The sequence below is a fragment of the Pongo pygmaeus genome, chromosome 10 (assembly GCF_028885625.2).
Source record: "Pongo pygmaeus isolate AG05252 chromosome 10, NHGRI_mPonPyg2-v2.0_pri, whole genome shotgun sequence".
Classification (NCBI taxonomy): Eukaryota; Metazoa; Chordata; class Mammalia; order Primates; family Hominidae; genus Pongo; species Pongo pygmaeus.
Genome location: NC_072383.2, coordinates 46,707,945 through 46,731,169, shown reverse-complemented (window position 1 = coordinate 46,731,169; position 23,225 = coordinate 46,707,945). Strand labels below are relative to the sequence as shown.

At 53.1% G+C, this 23,225-nt stretch overlaps 2 protein-coding genes across 5 annotated transcripts; both read left to right on the top strand.

The window, feature by feature from the left end:
• The first annotated feature begins 270 nt into the window (after positions 1-270).
• Positions 271-13,964, top strand: LMBR1L (limb development membrane protein 1 like). Of its 4 annotated transcripts, XR_008492765.1 has the most exons (18): positions 281-654; positions 4,079-4,163; positions 5,166-5,199; positions 6,238-6,377; positions 6,572-6,675; positions 7,307-7,433; positions 7,961-8,029; positions 8,169-8,233; positions 8,557-8,629; positions 8,721-8,804; positions 8,901-8,977; positions 9,550-9,627; positions 9,776-9,849; positions 10,463-10,553; positions 10,656-10,722; positions 12,999-13,160; positions 13,368-13,541; positions 13,834-13,964. XR_008492765.1 is itself a non-coding variant. In XM_054442236.2 (17 exons), the coding sequence occupies exons 1-17, from the start codon at positions 583-585 to the stop codon at positions 13,433-13,435; spliced, it is 1,470 nt and encodes a 489-aa protein (XP_054298211.1). In that variant the 5' UTR covers positions 271-582; the 3' UTR covers positions 13,436-13,964. The 4 variants fall into 4 exon arrangements, 3 of the variants coding, with proteins under 3 accessions (XP_054298211.1, XP_054298218.1, XP_054298217.1); XM_054442236.2 differs by having other exon boundaries at positions 271-654; positions 13,368-13,964; XM_054442243.1 differs by having other exon boundaries at positions 9,836-9,930; positions 13,368-13,964.
• Positions 13,965-16,252: 2,288 nt separating this feature from the next.
• DHH (desert hedgehog signaling molecule) lies at positions 16,253-21,653 on the top strand. The gene is made up of 3 exons (XM_054442235.2): positions 16,253-16,867; positions 19,698-19,959; positions 20,603-21,653. The coding sequence occupies exons 1-3, from the start codon at positions 16,565-16,567 to the stop codon at positions 21,226-21,228; spliced, it is 1,191 nt and encodes a 396-aa protein (XP_054298210.1). The 5' UTR covers positions 16,253-16,564; the 3' UTR covers positions 21,229-21,653.
• The last annotated feature ends 1,572 nt before the right edge of the window (positions 21,654-23,225 follow it).

The window sequence follows — 23,225 nt, the reverse complement described above, 5'->3', positions numbered from 1 at the left end:
CCTGCTTCAAACGGTTCATTTAACCAAGGTCAAACTAAAATCTCGTCTGCTACTAAAATCCAGGAACCGTCACTTTTCCCAGATAAGAGAGACAGTTGCTCTATTAGTATGAGCAGCGGTAGGCCCAAAAGATCCCGCCTTCCTCCACAGGGCGAGGCTATCAGCGCTCCTCCAGCGATGAGCGGCAGCTCTCCAGGAGCCAATGAGTTCCTCCCTCTGGAAGGAACCCGCCCATCCCTTGTGTCGTCACTAGATCTCTTAAAAAGATGCAACCTCAGCGGCACTTCCTCGTAGCGGAGCCTAGTGGCGGGTGTTCGCGTTGAAACGTGCGCGCGACCCGACCTTAAAGGGGGGGAGCAAAGGGAGGACAGAGCCCTTTAAAACGAGGCGGGTGGTGCCTGCCCCTTTAAGGGCGGGGCGCCCGGACGACTGTATCTGAACCCCAGACTGCCCCGAGTTTCTGTCGCAGGCTGCGAGGAAAGGCTCCTAGGCTGGGTCCGGGTGCTTGGCGGCGGCGGCTTCCTCCCCGCTCGTCCTCCCCGGGCCCAGAGGCACCCCGGCTCCAGTCATGCTGAGCAGAGTATGGAAGCACCTGACTACGAAGTGCTATCCGTGCGAGAACAGCTATTCCACGAGAGGATCCGCGAGTGTATTGTGAGTGCGGGGCCCCGGCGGGGAGAAGCGGGGGTTGCGGGAGACGGGGAGGTTGGGGTCCGAGCCCGCCTGGTCTCAGAGTGCCGTCAAACCATGCCTGGGCCAGCAGCGGGCGACTGAGGCCTCCGTCCGGGCAGAAGGGCGGGTGGCCGGCTAGCGATCCCTTAGATGGGATCAGCTAGGTCCCTGAGCGATAAACAAAGGCCGTCGTTTCCGTTCCTCCGCCACACGCCCCTCCCCTGCCCCTCCCTCCCACCCCTCACCCAGCGCGTCTTCCTGTTGGGGGTCTCCGGGGTCTGAGAGCCTGCGGAGTCCGCCTTAGTCTGATAATCGGAGAAGGATGGGTTTGCTTCTCAAACTGGGTTGAGGGCAAACTCAGCTGACGCTGGATGAAGGGGAGACATCGTCACACTGAGCTTGATTCCAGAAAAGAGGGGAGGTGTAGGGATGGCAGACGGGAGGAACCTGGGGACTTGGTGGGTCATCTCCTGCTTTGGAAGAAAGGAGTCTTGCTGGGGTGGATCTTAATATGTAGAGATGAGGAACAACCAAGTATTCCCCCGTCTTTTTTCTTTCTCATTAGAGTTTGAAACCCTGTAAGGCTGGGTTCCCAGCCTCTCAGCCATTCCGGGGTTTCCTTAGTGAGTGGTCCTCCCAGGGCTTCAGAGGGTACCTGGCTGCTGTTCCTTACGCCCTCCCTGCCACTTAGAGCCACAGCTGAACCTTGCGCACAGAAGTGGACTACTCAATTCTGGGGTAGGGGTACCCAGTGGAGCTTAGGGAGTCATATCTTTCTCAGCCTTGCTTTAAATTCTCACCTCTCTCCTTTCTCCTGTTTCCTTCCCCAGAGCTCCCCAGGGCAACCCTCATCTCCAGATAGTAAATGGAAAGGGAATGGTTTGGAAAAACAGAAAGAAATGTTATTAAGTGTGGGAATCCATTGTTGGGGTCATTCCCTTTATTTTTCTCAGGCTGGGCTCTAGCAAGCCCTGGGCAGCCTGATTGGAGGAGGGGTAAATTGAGCCAGGACATAATTAGGTCTGCTCTTAACTGTGAGGACAGGAAAGTATATTAGTCTGTGTGTGCAACTCCAGTAGAAGTGTGCTTTCGGCAAGCCTTCCTTGTGTGTTTCTTGGTGGACAGTCCACATGGTGGGTTGGGCATATTGCAGAGGCACACCCAGGCCTTGAGACAGTGTCGGGCCAGAGGCTTACATTCCTAGAGAACAGGGAGGGATGAGACCTTGGACAGAAGCAGCCTCCTGGATGTCTCCCCAGTCCTTTAGTCCCATAAACTGAGAACATCAGTGCTGGCTAAGGGTAGCCTGAAGACTTATGGTGCCTCCCCCACCTGCCTCTCATCTAGAGGCTAGAGAGCAACCTAGCTTCTTGGAACTGCGTGGAACTCCAGCCTGACCTTTTGAGCCCTCCCACCTTCCTGGCTATTGCGCAAGCCCAGGGCAGAACACAGGCTATAAAAATCTTGCAGCTACAATCTGAGTGGCTCCTTCTATTCTGCTTCCCTAATGTCAAAAGCTATGACTTTGTTCTAGATCGATGGCTCTCCTGCGTCTCTGTGGATTCTTCCCTCCTTGTGTAGATAGCTGTATGTGTATTCCCTGTGGGGTCAACCCTTTCTGGAGACTGGAAGATCCATGAGACTGATCTTGTCTTCTTGGCCTATCTCAAACACAATAACTTCTCTTCTTGAGACCCTCTGGTGTTTTTTTTTTTTTTGACCTAGTCTCACTCTGTCGCCCAGGCTGGAGTGCAGTGGCGTGATCTCTGCTCACTGCAACCTCCGCCTCCCAGGTTCTAGTGATTCTTGTACCTCAGCCTCCCGAGTAGCTGGGATTACAGGCACCTGCCACCACACACGGCGTTTTTTTTTTTTTTTTTTTGGTTTTTTTTTTTTGAGACTGAGTCTCGCTCTGTTGCCAGAGCTGGAGTGCAGTGGCACAATCTCGGCTCACTACGGCCTTTGCCTCCTGGGTTCAAGCAATTCTCCTGCCTCAGCCTCTCAAGTAGCTGAGACTACAGGTGCATGCCACCACACCTGGCTAATTTTTGTATTTTTAGTAGAGACGGGGTTTCACCATGTTGGCCAGGATGGTCTCGATCTCTTGACCTCGTGATCCTTCTGCCTCCCAAAATGCTGGGATTATGGGCATGAGCCACTGTGCCCAGCCAATTTTTGTAATTTTTTTTGAGACGGAGTCTTGCTCTGTCACCCAGGCTAGAGTGCAGTGGCACGATCACAGCTCACTGCAACCTCCACCTCCTGAATTCAAGTGATTCTCCTGCCTCAGCCTCTTGAGTAGCTGGGATTACAGGTACGCACCACCACACCTAGCTAATTTTTGTTTTTTTAGTAGAGACGGGGTTCCACCATGTTGGTAAGGCTGGTCTTGAACTCCTGACCTCATGATCCTCCCACCTTGGCCACCCAAAATGCTGAGATTACAGGTGTGAGCCTCAACGCCCAGCCTAATTCTTGTATTTTTAGTAGAGACGGGGTTTCACCATGTTGGCCAGGCTAGTCTCAAACTCCTGACCTCAAGTGATTAATCTGCCTCGGCCTCCCAAAGTGCTGGGATTACAGGTATGAGCCACAGTGCCTGGCCGAGACTCTCTGTTCTTAATTATAGAGCCAAGCTGGCCAATGGCTCCTCCTCTGGGCAGCAGCAGCTTACTTGGAGTAGAGTAGGAATGAATATGCAGATTAACCTGGCCGAATTCCGCCATCACTGTCACTTGGCAGTCCAGCCAGCTCTAGAAACACTGTAGATATTGGGCCCCAGCTAAAGCCCACTGTTAGGGGTAGAGGATTAAATCAGACTCTGGTTTGGCCCAGAGCAGACCTGATCTTTCAGGCCCCTGAATAAGCATGGAATAGAAATTGTGACTTGGTCTAGAAACATGACACCTACTTTGGGTCAAGGCAGCAGTGTGGGTGGAGGTAGGAGGGTGGGATAGCGATGGGGTGCCAGGACAATGCAGACGTCTTCCTCCCCTCAAACCTGCTTTCATTCCCAATAATGTGCTCGGAGTAAATTCCCTCTGGTTCTGTAGCTGGTTTGAAATGCGTGTGCATGTGCATTTCTAGGAGTTTTCTTTGCCCATTTACCAACCAGAGTTAGGCTGAAGCTGTTTTCTCCCAGTGAAGTCCTTGTAGGGCTGGGCATGGTGCTGTTTCCCCAGGTGCATGGGGCAGCCCCTGTCTGGCCCTTCTTCGAGGCCCCTGGGGCCCTGACTAGAAGGAAGTACCTGGGGGATCAGAACAGAATATACTTCCAGATGGAACCCTTGGAAGTGTGGAGCCTTATCTTGAAGAAGTGATGGCCATGGAATTAACAGAGAGGCCCTTGGGGCTGTGGAGTGTGCTGAAGTTAGAGCTTCTCATCTTAGCTCATATTCTGCTACAGATATCAACACTTCTGTTTGCAACACTGTATATCCTCTGCCACATCTTCCTGACCCGCTTCAAGAAGCCTGCTGAGTTCACCACAGGTACTTTGATTTCCCTCCCTCCTGCCAGAGTCCCTGTTGCCATGGACCAGCCTCAGGGGAATGGGCCTATGGTGCCCACTGGGAAAGGAGCAGTGGCTGTGTGGGGCTGTTCTGGAGCCTTTGCCTCTTCAGCCTCCCTTTCTGCACAGATAGGGGCAAGGGCGGCTAGATGGAAGTGTCTGCTGGGCAAGTCATATAACATTTCTGATCCTCAGTTTCATCCTACAAAATGGGCATAACAATGTCTACCTACTCCATTGTGTGGACCAAAGGAGATGGTTAATGTGAAAGCCCTTTGTGAACCTGAAGTGGGCAACTGCTGGATGAACGTCATTACGGGCACAGGCTCTGTGTCATCTCCTCTCCTAGTGCTCCCACAGCCAGGACCAGAGACCTCCCTGATGACTGGGGAACCTGGTGATGGTGGCCTTTCTCATTATGGGGAGGCTGAGTATGCTCAGATTGCAGCTTTCCTTCCCTAGACATTGTGTAATTGGGGGTGGGGGCACACTTGCCCCAGTTCCTAGCTCCAGCCTTTCCTCCTCAGGATGGCTCAGGATGAGTCCCCACCCAACAAGGCAGCTACCCTAGAGTAATTCCCCTGGGGACTTTCTCTGTGAATCTCCCCTTCCCCCTCCACTCTTTTCCCTTTCCTGGACCCAGCCACTGATGTAACCAACCTCACAGACTAGTTGTTTATTATATTAATAGTTTGAGCACATAAAGAGGAACTTGTGACGGGAGAGATCTAGGGAGGAGGAAAGAAGTATAGGAATGTCTGGTCTGTATTCTTTTCACCTGGAACCACTGATTTTTAAGCTGCTACCTTGGCTGGAGAACAGGCTATGGAGTTCATAATGTGTGGTCTCCTGGAGCCTCCTGTTCAGCTCTGCCTTCTTTGAGGGGGCAGGGATGGGGCAGGGAGCACATTGTAATACTAACAGCCTCAGAGCTGCCCCCTGATGTCCTCCTGCCTCTTCCCCGTGCCTCTGTCTCTTACAGTGGATGATGAAGATGCCACCGTCAACAAGATTGCGTAAGTGTCCCTGCCTCAGCACCTAACATCAGTGGTCTTTAGGAACTGGGATCTAGGGAGGCCTGGAGCTGGAGGGAGAAGGGGGAAGTCTCACACAGTGAAGAGAGAGTTTCTGTTTCCACCCCATTTCTGGCGTCCGGCTTTACCTCACCCTGGGCACGCTCAGAAAAGCTGCTGTTCCTGTCTTCCTGGTTAGGCCAGGAGCTTGTGGGAGCCTCATGGCCAGGAACATCCACTGGGGCCTGAGTCACCGGAAATGGCTCCGGCTTGGCTTCACCTCCCAGCGACCAATAGGGAGGGAGTGGAGTAGGGATGCAGATTGATGGAAAAAGAGCAGGGTGTGGGGAAGGTGGGAACCCCTGAGGGAGGGGCATGCTTGGTTCTGGGAGAAAGGCCCATATTCCAGGCTGCCAGTGTTCACTAGTACATACAGAGAAAGATAGAGATATGACTCTTTTGAGTCAATAGATCAGAAGGCAGCCCTCCACCCTTGATGGACCAACGAGATAGAAGTGCCCATCTTCAGTGTATGAAGCCTGGGGCATAGACCTTGGCTATGAAGCTAGGTTTCAGTTCCCTCTTGTCCTCCTTTGCCCTCCTGCCTTTGTGCAGGGCATAGCCATATGGGATGACCCTGTGCTTTTCTGGACTAAAAGAGGTAAGCTCAGAAATCCATATCCCTGAGCAAAGAAGAGAAGCCAGGTCCCCTAGTTTTGGCATCATACCTGGCATAACTGATAGGCATGTATGGGAGGACCACATTCCTGGGGACAGCCTGGGTATGTGACATGGCAGGTGACCAGGTTCCCATGAATGCCCGAGGCTGTGCCCATCCCATGAGCTGGGGCTTCCCTGGAGGTAAAGAGCTAGGGTGGGGTGGCAGTGGGTAGAACCCCAGCTGGACAGCTCCTTCCTTAGCTCTGTGATTGCTACAGCTGGTTGTGGAAGCCACAGGTGCCCTCAGGACAAATGGGGCTTCTTCAGCACAGGGTAATGAGTGCTGAGCTAAGCAAGGACACTGTCCCCTTCTCTGCCCAGGCTCGAGCTGTGCACCTTTACCCTGGCAATTGCCCTGGGTGCTGTCCTGCTCCTGCCCTTCTCCATCATCAGCAATGAGGTGCTGCTCTCCCTGCCTCGGAACTACTACATCCAGTGGCTCAATGGCTCCCTCATCCATGGTGTGTGGCTCCTGGAAGCTGCTTGGGGTGGGGATAGGGAGCAGAGAGCAGATAGAGTTGGGTGGACTCAGGCAGCCGTGCGCCAATCAGTCAAATGTCGCACCTTCCCACTCTGCTTCTCCTGCAAATGGTCAGTCTCCTGTGGGTTGCCCCTCCCCTTACTGACCACTTCTGCTTTTCCTTTTTTGCTCTAGGCCTCTGGAACCTTGTTTTTCTCTTCTCCAACCTGTCCCTCATCTTCCTCATGCCCTTTGCATATTTCTTCACTGAGTCTGAGGGCTTTGCTGGCTCCAGAAGGGTAAGTGGGGGATATGTATCCAGGCAGGAAACGGAATTCCACACACATGGTTCAACTGAAGAGATTTTAATAAAGAGGCTATTTGCAGAGGTTTAGTTAAAGGAAGTTTGAGGTTCTAGTGACAGTAGGAAGTCATTTCCACCCTTAGGCCTGTAGGGACAAAGGGAGGAAATGGTTTCTAGAACCCACTAATAGCTGAAGCCAGGGATGTGAAGCTGCCCAGAGAGGAGCTGTTGCCTTAGTGTCATAATCACTGCCAAAACCATGGTGGCAGACGTGGGAGGACTCACAGGAAACATACCCTCACCGTTTTTCTACCTTCCATTCTCCTGTTGGATGCGAAACCAGAGGGCAAAGAGCTTGTGGGATGCAGACCTCAGAGGTCAGCCTCCCAGAGCACACAACGACAAGGAATAGGTCTGGAGAAAGGAGATGCAAATGAAGAACACCTGGTATGTGGGGTGACCTTAGACTGGGGAGCGGGAAGACAGAGCAACTTAGCAGAATAAGAGGAAAACCCTCTCTGTTATCTCCTGAATCCAAACCTCTCTGGTTCCTGCAGGCTGGCCGCCATCTCCGATGTTCCCACACTGCCCTGATGTTAACCTTCACCTGTTGCCTCCTCCCGTAGGGTGTCCTGGGCCGGGTCTATGAGACAGTGGTGATGTTGATGCTCCTCACTCTGCTGGTGCTAGGTATGGTGTGGGTGGCGTCAGCCATTTTGGACAACAACAAGGCCAGCAGAGAGTCACTCTATGGTGAGCGGCCCAGCTTCCTCCAGGCTGTGTGGCTTTTCACTTGGCCCATGTCCCCCTGCCTGGAATGACTGTAACCTTCTAAAGTGGAAAATGTTGGCACCTTCTCCCTTAGACTGAAGTTTCAAACTGGTAGACATCTGGCCAAATGCAATCTGCAGAAATGTTTCATTGGGCCCATGCAATGGTTTTTAAAATATATATTATTAAGTTGCTAACATTTTAAATTGGGAGGTTTCACATTAATATCCAGATATCTAACTTTGCTTGACCAGGAGAAGATCTGGCTGCATTAGTCCCTGGTGATGGGGGCCAAATAGCAGTTGTACCCTTTAGTTAGGGGTTAGGATCTCCAGTTTACTATAGGCCCTGCCACTCCCTCTTCTGCTAATGCTGGCCAGCTTCCTTCATTTGTATTAATTGCCTAACCCCTGTGGGGACTGTGCCCTTGTCTAGACTCTGAGGCCTGTCAGCCTGGGGACAGTAAGTAAGGAGAGATGAGCTGACATGCCTCTTTTTTTTATCCTTAGACTTCTGGGAGTACTATCTCCCCTACCTCTACTCATGCATCTCCTTCCTTGGGGTTCTGCTGCTCCTGGGTGAGTGTACAGGGTCTGGGAGGGAATGGGCAGGGTCCTTGGACCAGAGTAACCAGGCTAGAAGGAAAGGGAATGGGGGGAATGTTAGGGAAGGGGTGGACAGCAGGGTCTGGCAGGTGACTGGCTTTTGTCCCTATAGTGTGTACTCCACTGGGTCTCGCCCGCATGTTCTCCGTCACTGGGAAGCTGCTGGTCAAGCCCCGGGTATGTGGTATTCCTTGCTCTTTGATCCTGCAGGGTGAGCTTCCTGCAGAGCTGGAACCAAACAATGAAACAACCTTATGGTTGTGTAGTACACAACTTGCAGAGTGCTGCAGCCTTTGTTGGTTCCTGTATTCTGTGCCCCATCATGCAGAGCTGGTCACCAGACATGCAGGGCAGAATACAGGGCAATTGGGAGAGACTGAGCAAAGCTGTGGGCCACAGGGTGGTGAATGAGGGTCTCGGGGAAGCTTGGGACTACGGAGCCCTGGGAAGAACAGGGTTCTCCTGGAGACAGTTAGTCTCTTCCTTTCCCCTGCCCCTAGCTGCTGGAAGACCTGGAGGAGCAGCTGTACTGCTCAGCCTTTGAGGAGGCAGCCCTGACCCGCAGGATCTGTAGTAAGTTGCAGTTCTTCCCTGCTGGGGTGGTGGGCTTGGCCTGGGCAGAGACTGCAGGACTTGAGAGCAACACCATCTTCTCTGCCCTCAGATCCTACTTCCTGCTGGCTGCCTTTAGACATGGAGCTGCTACACAGACAGGTCCTGGCTCTGCAGACACAGAGGGTCCTGCTGGGTATGTGGCTTGGTAGGGCTTGGGATACCTGGGTTTCTCCAAGGAGAGTAGCCCCTGGTTCCAGGTGCTTGCTGACAGCCTCCCATCCCTGCACAGAGAAGCGGCGGAAGGCTTCAGCCTGGCAACGGAACCTGGGCTACCCCCTGGCTATGCTGTGCTTGCTGGTGCTGACGGTAGGTATACCAGCCCTAGAGGTGGGGAGTGGACCCTCAGTACTTGAGGCCTTCTCAGGGAGAGGGGAGGCAATGCAGGGACCTGGTTATCATCAGTAATAGTGGTTGCTTCTTGCTGAGTGCCTACTTTTATGTCCTGCCTGTGCTGAGCACAAATGTTGAGCACATCAATCCCCATTTTGTAGATGAAGAGACAGAGTTGAATGACTTGCCCAAGGACACACAGGGCCAGTGAGGAGTTGTGCCGGTTTGCCCTGGCGTGAGAATAATAAACATTGAAATTCAGTCGATTCCCCTATGGACTCAGGTATAGATCTCATCAGTTGGAGGAAGAGATGCCTTTTCCTATTCAGCCTTTTTGCAATCCTTCCACCTAGGGGAGATGTATCTTATAATATCCTCACAGGCACTCTGTTGCTAATAGCAGCCTTGATGAGGTCCCATACAGCTCATTGGAAGCAGAGCTAGTCTTGGAAACTGAAAATGTTGGACCAGAGTCTCTGCCCATTCCTTTAGCTCTGGGTCCAGCTGTGGTCTGGGGTGGGATTGGAGTCTGACCTTGTCTCACACAGGGCCTGTCTGTGCTCATTGTGGCCATCCACATCCTGGAGCTGCTCATCGATGAGGCTGCCATGCCCCGAGGCATGCAGGTACCAGGCTGCCCTCCCACCATATCCTTTGGGGAGGGCCTAAGAACAGCTGGGGAGAGGAGGCAGAAGCTGAGGACAGCGGGAAGGCTGGGTGCCGGGTAGTGCTGATGGTGGGGAATGCTCACAGTGATACTGCCCCACTCCTCAGGATGCCTCCTTAGGCCAGGTCTCCTTCTCCAGGCTGGGCTCCTTTGGTGCCGTCATTCAGGTTGTACTCATCTTGTATCCTTCTGGAAACCCATCATTGCCTCTGTTCAGCAAACCTGTCTCCTGGGACTCTAGACAGAGCACTTCTTGGACTTTGTCTCCTTTGGGACTCTGAGCAACAATGATGGGAAATGGGGCAAATTTTCATCAACCTCAGGTTCAGAAAGAAGGAAAAGACTTAATTTTGAAAGGAGGGCTGGTGGTTCAGTAGAATCTGATCAGAAGAAAATAAAAAGAGGCCGGGTGCAGTGGCTCACACCTGTAATCCTAGCACTTTGGGAGGCTGAGGCGGTGGATTGCTTGAGCTTAGGATTTCAAGACCAGCCTGAGCAACATGGTGAAACCCGGTCTCTATAAAAAGTACAAAAAATTAGCCAGGCGTGGTGGTGCGTGCTTGCATTCCCAGCTACGTGGGAGGCTGACGTGGGAAGATCTCTTGAGCCCAGAAGGTCAAGGCTGCAGTGAGCTAAAATCGCACCACTGCACTCCAGCCTGGGTGACAAAGTGAGACCCTGTCTCAAAAAAAAAAAAAAAAAAAAAAGAAGTGGGCTGGGAGAGAGCTCTGTTTCCTTTGAGATGAGTTATTAATTCTTAGGAGCCAGCCAGTTCTTCCTTAATGCAGTGGCAGTTACCTAATGGTGTCCTCAGTTGTGGGCTTCTATAGCTCTCCACTCTTCCGGAGCCTGCGGCCCAGATGGCACGACACCGCCATGACGCAGGTAGCTGGGAAGGAGTAAGGGAAGCCTCCCGGGGGGTGTGGATGGGCACTAGGTGCCTGCAGCTCTTCCACCCTCACCTCTCCTTTCCCTGCTTCCACCCAGATAATTGGGAATTGTGTCTGTCTCCTGGTCCTAAGTTCAGCACTTCCTGTCTTCTCTCGAACCCTGGGTAAGTATTGAAAGGAGGAGATAAAGGAATTGGATTTTTTTGAGTACTTGCGGATGCAAAGCAGGCACTTTATATACATGCTTTCTCTAATTCCCACAACAGACCCGTGAGTAGGTATTACCCGCATTATACAGATGAGGAAAGCGAGGCTGTAAAGTGCCTACACTGAGCTTCAGGGTGAAAGTACATACTTTTTACATTTGCTACATCCCACTGCCTCTCATTTACTTCTACTTTTTGGTCAGGGAGCACACTCTTTTCTAAATCTTTCTCCTGGGTGAATAATCTAGCAAATGTTCCTATTTGAAAGATGATAAATAGAGAAGCTACCTGATTAACCCAGATTATACAGCTAGTTTGAGGCAAGGTCAAGTCAGTCTAGGACCCTTGTCTCCTGAACCCCAGGGTAGTGCTTTCTCTATACACTGGGGTGTCAGATAATACACTCACTCCTTCTCCTACCTTTAGAGCTATATCTAGAATTAACTGGTTAAAAAGTTCAAGAGTGGCTGGGTGCAGTGGCTCATGCCTGTAATCCCAGCACTTTGGGAGGCCGAGGCGGGCGGATCACCTGAGGTCGATATTTCGAGACCAGCCTGACCAACATGGAGAAACCCCGTCTCTACTAAAAATACAAAATTAGCCAGGCGTGGTGGTGCATGCCTGTGGTCCCAGCTACTTGGGAAGCTGAGGCAGGAGAATCACTTGAACCCGGGAGGCAAAGGTTGCGGTGAGCTGAGCTCACGCCATTGCACTCCAGCCTGGGCAACAAGAGCGAATCTTCATCTCAAAAAAAAAAAAAAAGTTCAAGAGTGTAACTAGTTCACCCCAAGGTAGTATGTGAGCTGCAGAGGTAACAGCCGCCCTCCTACCTCCCCCTAAATACCACATCATCCTCTGTATTTTATATGTGATTTCATATTTAAATCAGTTCTGGGGCCAGGCCTGGTGGCTCACGTCTGTAATCTCACACTTTGGGAGGCCAAGGTGGACAGATCAGCTTGAGGCCAGGAGTTCAAGACCGGCCTAGCCAACATGGTGAAACCCCATCTTTGTGAAAAATATAAAAATTAGCCAGGTATGGTGGCACATGCCTGTAATCTCAGCTGAGGCATGAGAATTGCTGAGCTTGGGAGGTGGCTGAGTCATGAGAATTGCTTGAGCTTGGGAGGTGGAGGTTGCAGCAAGCCAAGATGGTACCACTGCACTCCAGCCTGGGTGACAGAGCAAGACTCTGTCTCAGAAAAAAAAAAGAAATCAGCTATGAGCCAGGCACGGTGGTTCACGCCTGTAATCCTAGCACTTTGGGAGGCCAAGGTGGGAGGATCACTTGAGGCCACGAGTCCTAGACCAGCTTGAGCAATATAGTGAGACCCCATCTCTACCAAAAAAAAAAAAAGTTTTTTTAATTGGCACACCTATAGTCCTAGCTATGTGTGAGACTGAGGCAGGAGGATTGCTTGGGCCCAGGAGTTTGAGGCTGCAGTGAGCTAAGATTGTGCCACTGCACTCCAACCTGGGTAACAGAGCAAGACCCTGTCTTAAGACAAAACCAAATTAAACGAAACAAAAAACAGCTCTGTTTCATTCTTAACATTATATTATTTCCACTCTACCATTTGTATTTATGCCAGGAGAATTTGTAAGAAAGTAGACTTGTGGGTCTTCCAGTTAGTTCTTTTAGGTTGGATGCAGGTAAGAATATTTAAAGGTGGGGAGCAGAGTATTTTGATTTATGATAATATTATGAGGGGACCAGTAAATGTTAGAATAGTGCCTGGCACAGACAGTTCTTTATGTGTGTTATCTCATTTAATTCTTAGGAAACTGAGGCAGGCACAGAAAATTTAAGGAAATTGCCCCAGATCACACAGCTAGTTAGGGGTGGAGTTGGTATATGAACCAAAGCAGCCTGATCAGTCTGAGCGCTCAGCAACCACACCGTTCTGTCTACTAAAAAAAACTTGGTGAACTGCTTATTCCAGGCCCAGGAACAAGTAGTAGGCCCTGGGAGTTCCTGGGTACACCAGGAGCCAGAGGAGGCCTCACTGGAGGAGAAGATACCAGACTCTGGAAGCGAAGTTGAAGCAAGCCTAGCTGCTGACACTTTGAACAGTCTGGAACTGCTCTTGAGACAGCTGGGGTGGTAGAATTGGGAGAGGCCAACCTATCAGTTGCAGTGTTGAGATGTGGCCACCAGGAGGCAGCAGAAAGTTGGGCTGGTAGCAGAAAAGGGCCTGGGGAGCCCACCTCTCATCCTGGCCTTTGTACTTCAGGGCTCACTCGCTTTGACCTGCTGGGTGACTTTGGACGCTTCAACTGGCTGGGCAATTTCTACATTGTGTTCCTCTACAACGCAGCCTTTGCAGGCCTTACCACACTCTGTCTGGTGAAGACCTTCACTGCAGCTGTGCGGGCAGAGCTGATCCGGGCCTTCGGTGAGAGGGAGTGAGGGTGCAGGCTAGTGGGGGGTGGTAGTCATTTGGGACACTCTGGATCACGGGTCACCCCAGCAGGGGAGAGGGTGTGCTTCCTGCTTCGTGGGTAACGTACCTCATCCACACATTCTGTGGCTTGGCTGCCTGGTCCCTAACGGACTGGACCTTTGACTTGCTTTTGACTGCCCATCTCCTCCGCTTCTCCAGGGCTGGACAGACTGCCGCTGCCCGTCTCCGGTTTCCCCCGGGCATCTAGGAAGACCCAGCACCAGTGACCTCCAGCTGGGGGTGGGAAGGAAAAAACTGGACACTGCCATCTGCTGCCTAGGCCTGGAGGGAAGCCCAAGGCTAGTTGGACCTCAGGACCTGGAATCTGAGAGGGTGGGTGGCAGAGGGGAGCAGAGCCATCTGCACTGTTGCATAATCTGAGCCAGAGTTTGGGACCAGGACCCCCTGATTTTCCATACTTAACTGTGGCCTCAGCATGGGGTAGGGCTGGGTGACTGGGTCTAGCCCCTGGTCCCAAATCTGTTTACACATCAATCTGCCTCACTGCTGTTCTGGGCCATGCCCATAGCCATGTTTACATGATTTGATGTGCAATAGGGTGGGGTAGGGGCAGGGAAAGGACTGGGCCAGGGCAGGCTTGGGAGATAATCTCCCTTGCCTCTAGCCCAGCAGAGCCTAAGCACTGTGCTATCCTGGAGGGGCTTTGGACCACCTGAAAGACCAAGGAGATAGGGAGGAGGAGGCTTCAGCCATCAGCAATAAAGTTGATCCCAGGGTTTGCTTTGTTTTTTTAAAGCACCTGTCTCTGTGTGTATTTGAACAGCCTTGCTCCTACCAGCCCGGCATCTGCCCAGTAAGAGAAGCAGAGGGATCCTGCCCACCATCCTTTTCCTTCCCCTTCATCTATATTATTATCATCCTTTGGGGACTTGGATCTGGTGTTAGGCCATGCAGTTGGGCAGTGGGAAACTCCTCCATCCTCAGCCTTGCTTAAAGCTGGCTTGTCCCCTGACTCCTCCTTATATCCATGGCCTTGTTTCTGTACCTTGAGTATTGGGGGTAGGACATGGGCATAGGAGTAGGATAACCTCTCCCGATACACTCACACTTTCAGTCCTATCCTCCCTGGCTTAACTATTGGATATAGAGTAAAATAAGTGGCTGGCTGACAAGGATTTTCATTTCCTACCTGAGAGAAGAATCTGGCTTTTTGTTAGAGGCCATCAGTTTCTTGAAGAGCCCATGTGCTATATTGGGAGTAAGCGCAAAACTTAGGCTTATACAGATTGTGTATTGCACAGCTTCCAGGAACACCATTCACCTCATAGTCATTGTGTGGATAGTTACTATGATAGTTTTCTCATAAATGTCAGTCATCTTGAGGAAGGGGTGCTTTTTTTTTCTTTTTTCTTTTTTTTTGTGAGACAAGATCTGGCTCTGTCACCCTGGCTGGAGTGCAGTGGTGCAATCTCAGCTCACTGCAACCTCCGCATTCTGGGCTCAAGCCATTCTTCCAGCTCAGGCTCCAGAATAGCTAGGACAACAGATACATGCTACCATACCTGGCTAATTTTTGTATTTTTAGTAGAGATGAGGTTTTGCCATGTTGCCTGGGCTTGTTTTGAACTCCTGAGCTCAAGTGATCCACCTGCCTTGGACTCCCAAAATGACGGAATTACAGGGGTGAGCCACGACACCCAGCCATCTTTTTTTTGGGGGGGGGGGGGGTTTCACTCTGTCACCCAGGTTAGAGTGCAGTGGCATGATCTTAGCTCACTCTACAACCTTGAACTCTTGCACCCAAGTGATCCTCCTTTCTCAGCCTCCTGAGTACCTAAGACTACAGGCATGTACCACTACCTCCCACTAATTAATTTTGTTTTTTTTTTAAATGGGTCTCACTATGTTGACCAGGTTGGTCTTCAACTCATGGCCTCAAGCAGTCCTTGCCTCAGCCTCCCAAAGTTTTGGGATTACAGGAGTGAGCCACTGTGCCTGGCCTGGCTTTTTCTAATGTACACAAAGTTGCTATGAGTACTAGCCATAGAGTGGGGTGAGGGGAGGGTGAATATGAAACACAAAGTGTAGATTCCACAAATACTTGCAAAGCACCGTTCTGTAGAGTAGGCACTTAACCTTGGAGATACATGATAAATATGTGTGTGCTTAAGATTGTCTAGTAAGGTGCCAGATAATTCTAATACTGTTCTACCACTGCAGTTAAGTAATGGTTCTCGAGGGAACACAGGTGGGCAGTGTTAAGGAAGGCTTCTTGGAAGAAGTGACTTCTAAACAAAAGAAATTGGATGTGGTACCTCTGAGATGAGATCTGAGTGGCTGAAAATGGAGCCCCGGGAGTCCAGAGAGGGAGAAAGCTGGAGAGGTGCCTAGATGGACGGTTAAGGGAAGTGATCCTCCCCTCTTACAAAGACTTTTGAGTGTCCACTGCCCTTCAGCAGCTTCCAACTGACAAGTTATTCATTCGAAAAGCAGCAGCTATTAGATGCCTGGCAAAGAAGAGAAGGGGGAAAATGTTGGAAGTCCTAAACCAGACAATAAGTACCAAGCTCTGTTCCTGGTTCTGGGGAAGTTCCAAAGGAGACTGTAAAGTTAGTAGAGAAATGGGCCCCTGGTATCCTCACCTCCCAGTCCTGCTTAATGCTGAGTGTGAGGAGAGATAGAAGTCGGGGAGATCTGGGGAGGACCACAGAGAAGGGAGGCTCTGATTGTATGCCCAAAGGGCTTGGCTGGTCTTGGGCAGAAATTGGAACCCATACTTCCTGGATGACAGCGGAGGGCATGGCCTGCCAGGGTAGGCTTTGAGAGAGTAAAAATTGCAATTCAAGTATCAGAGGAGGGTGGTTTGGTTCCAAGTTTAGGCTTGGAGGTATAAGGATGTTTAGGCAGCCAAGGACTGTAAAGCTACAAGGATTTCCTAGGCAGGTGTCTGCCTGGTTTCCAGGATGGGACACACTTCAGTCACAAAATGGACCAGCAGTGACCGGCTAGATCCCCCGCCCGGGTGGGAGGGGGTGGGATGGTCTTGGGAGAAGGGCGGAGGGCGGGGCCAGGGGCCACTTAAGGCGGAGTCCGGAGTCCGGGCGTTCTGGCAGCACCAGAGTCCTGCAGCAGAGACGGGCTGGGCTGGCACTCACCCACGAACCCCCTTCTCTGCTATGATGGTTTGTCAGTAGCAGGTCCTAGACACCCCCCGCCCGCTCCCGGGGCACGTGGGCAGAGCTAGCAGCAGCCAGGTGCACGGAGCCACAAGAGCTCTAGGGCACTCTGGGGGCAGCTCTGCCTGCTGCCCTCTCTGGTGCCTGTGGAGATGCCTAACTGACAGGAGAGTTAGTGAGGACAAGAACGCTCCCTTTTGGCCGAGGTCCGCTGTATCCATGGCTCTCCTGACCAATCTACTGCCCCTGTGCTGCTTGGCACTTCTGGCGCTGCCAGCCCAGAGCTGCGGGCCGGGCCGAGGGCCGGTTGGCCGGCGCCGCTATGCGCGCAAGCAGCTCGTACCGCTACTCTACAAGCAATTTGTGCCTGGCGTGCCAGAGCGGACCCTGGGCGCCAGTGGGCCAGCAGAGGGGAGGGTGGCAAGGGGTTCCGAGCGCTTCCGGGACCTCGTGCCCAACTACAACCCCGACATCATCTTCAAGGATGAGGAGAACAGTGGTGCCGACCGCCTGATGACCGAGGTAAGGAGGGCCTCTCCCTACCTGCGCCAGGGCACTGCCAGCTCTTCCGTTTTCCTATGGGCAGCCCAGGAGGGTGAGTCCAGCTTCACCTACAGAGACTTTAGTCTTAGAGATTTCCCTTGTCACCAGCCCCAGGGGGAAAAAAATCCTTGCTGGCTGGACAGAGTGGTCAGGAGGGATCCCGACTAGAATAGTCTGGGATGGGGAGGGGAGGAGGGACTGACTAGTGAGAGTGAAGCTGGGAGAGGCAGCGAGGGCGGGGAAAGGAGGATGGCGGCAGGCGAGACGGGAAATGGCTGAGGCGTGGACCGGGGGTCAGCCACCCAGCCAGGCAGGAAGGGCTGGGGTGAGCTGGGGGCCAGGAGCTGGCTAGGCAGCAGACAGAAGCCTGGCTCCTGACCTGATTGTAGAAAAGCTCTGTGGGCCGAAAAGAAGAGACTGAAAAGGGCTGGGACAGGGGTGGCCAAGGGTCAGGTCACCAGACCATCTACCTGAGGAGGGGCTGGGCAGACATTGCTTTTGGCATGGGAAACGTGTCCTAGAACCAGGACACATCTATTCTAGGGTCTATTCTAGGGCTATCCTAGGGTCTAAAGGATAATCTTGGGGTTAAAAAGTCATTCTCAGTGAGAATAACAGTTGGACCCACCTGAGAATCAGAGGGCTCCTAAGTCTTTCAAGCTCTGCCTATCTCAGGGGCTTTCCTTGGAATTACATAATTAGGATAAATTCAACTACCATTTTTGAGCATTGGAACCACCTAGAGTGAGGTGGACAATGCCTTGGAAGAGAAGGACCACCTCTGGCCAGTGATTTATTTTTTATTTTTTGTAGAGATGGAGTCTTGCCATGTTGCCTAGACTAGTCTTGAACTCCTGAGCTCAAGGGATCCTCCCACCTCGGCCTCCCAAAGTGCTGGATTACAGGTGTGAGCCACTTCATCCAGCCTGGCCAGTGATCTTGAATGTTAGAACTCAAAGAAAACTTGGGAGATCACATTCCTCCAACCCTCCCCACCCCCACTGCCACTCTCATTTTACATCTGAGAGCTGGACTTCCCCCAGGAGGAAAAGCAATTTAAGCTCTCACAATTTAAAGTGGCATGCCTGGGACTAGAATTCAGGACTCTTGATTCTAAGCCCTATATACTTTCCATTACACCACCTAATTGTGTATGGAGTGGGGAGGTGGGGGGAGAGGGAGGGGTACGGATATCCTCTGATTAATTGCCATAGTTTTCCAGGTTACTTTGTTAGGAAAACCTGTCCAGGGGAGAAATAATTCCTTTTGCTTCTTCCCTGAAGCCTTCCTCCTACCTAGAGATGGGAAAAGGGGCATTCCTTCTTTTCTCCTTGGCCGTGGAACATTGTGGCCCTTTCCTCTGGTTGCCACCTGCAGCAGAGTGGGCAGAACAAGGGACAGGCTCAGGAGGGGCTCCGACAGGCCTGGGAGCCCCCTCAGTCTTACTTATCTCCCACACCCTGGCTGCAAAAGGCCTCCATTGAGTTGGCTCTGCACTGGGCTGCTGCCCCCGCAGGTCAGGGCCTCGGGGCCTCCTTAGGGGACGAAACGACAAAGATGGAAGGAGCTACCACTTTTCCTGTTTTCCCCCCACCCATCCCCAACTCTGCGGGGTGGAGGCGACTAGAGAAGGAGAGGGGAAAAGTGTCTTTCTGTTAGGAGAAAACCAAGTCCGAGGTGAGAGGTCGGAGGGGAAAGAAAAAAAGGAAGCTGTCCTTCTGCGCCTCCTCCCGCGGTGTCCCTGCTATGGTGCGCGCCAAGGTCTCCCGCTCCCAGGCTGGAGCGGCCAAGATAACTGTCTCACTCCCCCAGGTGCAGGCTTCCAGCCACAGCTTCTTTTCCTCTTCCCCACTCTCACCCTGCAGGGGGCTCCCCAGATCCGCACAAGGAGACCGTTATTCTCAGGTGCTACTCCCACGCCCTTCTGGGCTGCAGCTAGAGCAGAGATGGGAGAGACAGCGGCTCTCCGGACTGGCAGAGCCTTAGCTGGAACTGGGAAGACTGGCTGCGCGGGGGGAGGGGACCTAGCCGGACGGAGCAGGGATGGGGGGCGCGGCTTTCTGCCCTTTCCTCTCCCTGAGCCGGGGCGGCTGAAAAGCGCCTTTGTGGCCGGAGCTGCTGAGTCCGCTTCTCCCAGCGCGTCCCCGGCCTGGGCTCAGGATTCTCGCTCGGTTAAGTCATCCCGGAGAATGGCTATTGTACTTCGCGCAACCCCCGCCACCCCAATCCTTTTTCCAGCAGCCTTGATCCCGCACAGCTCATCTTGGGCACCTCTGTGGGGGGCACCCAGAGCACGAAGGGGTTAATGCTAAGGGCTGAAAGGAGGAGGAGGAAGGAAGGAAGGAAGCGATGCCCGGTGCCAGGGAAGGCAATGAAACAAAAGATGAATCAGGCGGAGGGAGGGGAGCCGGTGCCTGGGGCGGGGGCCAGGCTCAAACCGGGGCTCCCCAGGAGCAACTGGCCCTGCCTGACCACGCTTCCATTCGCCCTCCAACTCTGGCCTTCTCCCAGGTTGAGCCCCTGACCCTGAACCAATAGGGGTGAGGGACGGGCATTAAAAATGGGGAAGGAGCTAGGTATGGGCACCCCCTCTCAACCTCAGAGGTGACCCCACAGTTCTCCAGCGACGTCCTGGGAACAGAGTGCAGGTTGGCGACTACCATCGACTTAGATTCTCATTTCTCCAGGACACTCAAAAGCTGGGAGGGGGAGGAGTGGGGCCGGAATAACAAAGAATCAACCCTCCTATCCAGGTCCCTTTTGCCCCCACGGTGGTGGTGGGGAGACTGACTCCTTTATTCCCTGCCAGCGTTGCAAGGAGCGGGTGAACGCTTTGGCCATTGCCGTGATGAACATGTGGCCTGGAGTGCGCCTACGAGTGACTGAGGGCTGGGACGAGGACGGCCACCACGCTCAGGATTCACTCCACTACGAAGGCCGTGCTTTGGACATTACTACGTCTGACCGCGACCGCAACAAGTATGGGTTGCTGGCGCGCCTCGCAGTGGAAGCTGGCTTCGACTGGGTCTACTACGAGTCCCGCAACCACGTCCACGTGTCGGTCAAAGCTGGTACAGTAGGAGGAGGGTGGTAAAATCCGCCCAAAGGGGGCTCCCTCCGGGAAACTGAGTATGCAGTAGTCCTGTTGCCACCCTAGGGGAGACCAAGCGGGCTTTAGTGTTGAAAACCACCCGTCCAGGCCGAGGCGGTGCCTCACGCCTCTAATCCCAGCACTTTGGGAGGCCAAGGCGGGCGGATCACTTGAGGTCAGGAGTTCGAGATCAGCCTAGCCAACATGGTGAAATCCCGTCTCTATTATAAATACGAAAATTAGTCGGGGGTGGTGGTGTATGCCTGTAATCCCGGCTACTCGTGAGGCTGAGGTACGAGAATCGCTTGAACCCGGGAGGTAGAAGTTGCAGTGAGCCGAGATGACACCACTGCACTCCATCTACTGGGCGACAGAGCCAGATCCTATCTCAAAATAAATAAATACATACATACATACATACATACATACATACATACATAGAAAAGAGAAGAAAAAGGAAAATAAAAGAAAGAAAAACCACCCTTCCTTTTTTGCCCAGGTTGGGGCCAGTCAGATTAATGGGAAATTGTGTTGTCCATGACTGGCGATATCTGCGCTGGCCTTGAGAATCATTCTGGAACCGCTGGTCTTGATTCAATCCTCCCTGTGGTTGTTCCCTGCAGATAACTCACTGGCGGTCCGGGCGGGCGGCTGCTTTCCGGGAAATGCAACTGTGCGCCTGTGGAGCGGCGAGCGGAAGGGGCTGCGGGAACTGCACCGCGGAGACTGGGTTTTGGCGGCCGATGCGTCAGGCCGGGTGGTGCCCACGCCGGTGCTGCTCTTCCTGGACCGGGACTTGCAGCGCCGGGCTTCATTTGTGGCTGTGGAGACCGAGTGGCCCCCACGCAAACTGTTGCTCACGCCCTGGCACCTGGTGTTTGCCGCTCGAGGGCCGGCGCCCGCGCCGGGCGACTTTGCACCGGTGTTCGCGCGCCGGCTACGCGCTGGGGACTCGGTGCTGGCGCCCGGCGGGGACGCGCTTCGGCCAGCGCGCGTGACCCGTGTGGCGCGGGAGGAAGCCGTGGGCGTGTTCGCGCCGCTCACCGCGCACGGGACGCTGCTGGTGAACGATGTCCTGGCCTCGTGCTACGCGGTTCTGGAGAGTCACCAGTGGGCGCACCGCGCTTTTGCCCCCTTGCGACTGCTGCACGCGCTAGGGGCGCTGCTCCCCGGCGGGGCCGTCCAGCCGACTGGCATGCATTGGTACTCTCGGCTCCTCTACCGCTTAGCGGAGGAGCTGCTGGGCTGAGCGTCCCAGGCATAGAAACCTCAAAGCGCCCGAGGAAACGAGGGCCTGCTGGCTGAGATATGGGGGTGTGGGCAGCAGACGATGCCGACTGGAAGGGAGGGAGAGGGAGGGGGAGGGAGAAAATGGGGCTATGCCTGGCTTAGGGGCAACCTCGTACTGAGAGGAGGTGATCCCGGGTCCTAGGTAGGTAGGGCTGATGGTGCGCACTCCTTAAAGAGGACTATTTAGCCTCTCCCCCAGTGCCTCAGCCCCACCCGATAATTTTATTTTATTTCTTATTTATAAATTGTAATATAATGATTCCCTTGCCCAGCTTGCCAAGGTGAGGGGCTGGGGCATGGCATTAACACTGTCTGACACAGCCAGCCAGTCTGACATCTGACATTTTCCTACAAGGTGGACTAATAAAGGGAAGGCTTTCAGGAGCTTACTGGAAAACACTTCCATTCAGAGGGTGATTCACCCCCAGAGAGGGGGAGAAAGGTGGCCAACCTGAGTTAACACCTTACTTCCGGCTCCCCCTCCTTCCTCAGCAGGGTCTTTGGGACCCTCTTCCTCCCTTCAGACGGGGCATCCCAACCCATAAGCAATAGAGCCCACAAGAGTCGTACCCTTTTCCAGGCTGCTGTTTCCGTCTCCCACCCAGAAAGGACCAGCATTTCGCTCCTGCGGCTGAAGGGGCCAGGGTTGTCCCGGGTGGGAAAGACTGTGCACACCTCTTCTCTGTTTATAGGGGCTCCAGCAGGGGCTCAGGCCCCTATGAGTACTGATACTCAAAGCATCTAGTCCCCTATTGTTAGCCAGTAGTCCTGGTCCCCATCCTACCCTGGTGGCAGGGCCTGGATGGGGTGGATGTTTTTTCTGATATGCCACTGGGCCAACTGACGATCCATGGGAAACCTGGCTAGTAATTTGCAATCGTCACATAGTCATGGCCTGAAAAAGGAAGAGGGGCACGGTAAGAGGTGGAATATTTCCTTACTGAAGGGCTGCTCAGAGAGAGAGAATGGGTTCAGCCTGGGTGTATGTGGGGGAAGTAGATTCCCTAAACAAGGGCATATCAGCATTACAACCTGAGCTCCCCTCCTGATCGCTGGCCCTGATTGTTGTTTCTACTGGCTTGGTCTTCAGCGCCTCCTCCTCCCTCTCCCATTATCACCAGCTCTACTTCCCTAGCCTGGGTGTTTTGGGAACCTTTAGGTTCCAACGCAGTAGACACCTGGAATCCAGGCAGGCAGGTGCCCCTGAGTTAGGAATGGAAGCTCTGGAGGAAGCTGGACTGCTCCAGAAGGGAAGTGTCTTGGGTGGAGGTGAGGCGGGGAGGAGGAAATAGTCAGGGGTTTTTGGCACCACCCGGAGCTCGCCCTTGCCAGTAGCCGCTGTGCGCTACCACCGCACAGGGTCCCTGCTATACACCGCCCTCTGGTGGCCTTCAAGAGAATTCTAGGCCTATGCATATGGTTCTCTGAAACGGAACGAAAGTGGTCTCAGACATGGAAGGGTGTACTGGACCTGCGCAAAGGAGCCCGCTCCCAGGAGGGAGAGATGATGGGTGGGCCTTGTTAAGCTGCCAGCGCTGAGTCACACATATCAGGAGCTGTCAAGGAGGCCACCTGCTTCTCCTTGGGAAAGTCCTTCCAAACCATGGCACTTTTACATCACTCCTGCCTAGTTTAGCTCTGTGGTTCCTGGAAGCTGCAGATGCCCTACTAGTTTACCTGTGGTAGCGCAGACTTCCTTATGTATCAAAGTTGCCGCCTCATGTCCCTCACCCTCATGACCCTTGAGTTCAATTGTCAAGGAGGTGAAAGCATAATAGGGTTCCAGGTAGTGCTTGATAAAGGCAATATTTGGAAGCAGGCCAAGTTTACCTTTGGTGTCCTTCCACCCACCGCTGTCCTCAACCCACACTGAGGCTCTGTTGCCACCTTTGTTTTTCCGGGTCTCAGAAACACATCCCAAGCTGTGGACCTTTCCTACTTTCTAAACCTGCCCTT

Bases quoted from the DNA above. Each gene is read 5' to 3' on its own strand.
- LMBR1L (XM_054442243.1), top strand. From the start codon at position 583: ATGGAAGCACCTGACTACGAAGTGCTATCCGTGCGAGAACAGCTATTC. The intron at 7,434-7,960 runs GTGAGCGGCCCA...TTTTATCCTTAG, and splicing joins CAGCAGAGAGTCACTCTATG to ACTTCTGGGAGTACTATCTC. The intron at 8,978-9,549 runs GTAGGTATACCA...TGTCTCACACAG, and splicing joins TGTGCTTGCTGGTGCTGACG to GGCCTGTCTGTGCTCATTGT.
- DHH (XM_054442235.2), top strand. From the start codon at position 16,565: ATGGCTCTCCTGACCAATCTACTGCCCCTGTGCTGCTTGGCACTTCTG. The intron at 16,868-19,697 runs GTAAGGAGGGCC...ATTCCCTGCCAG, and splicing joins CCGACCGCCTGATGACCGAG to CGTTGCAAGGAGCGGGTGAA. The intron at 19,960-20,602 runs GTACAGTAGGAG...TGTTCCCTGCAG, and splicing joins CCACGTGTCGGTCAAAGCTG to ATAACTCACTGGCGGTCCGG.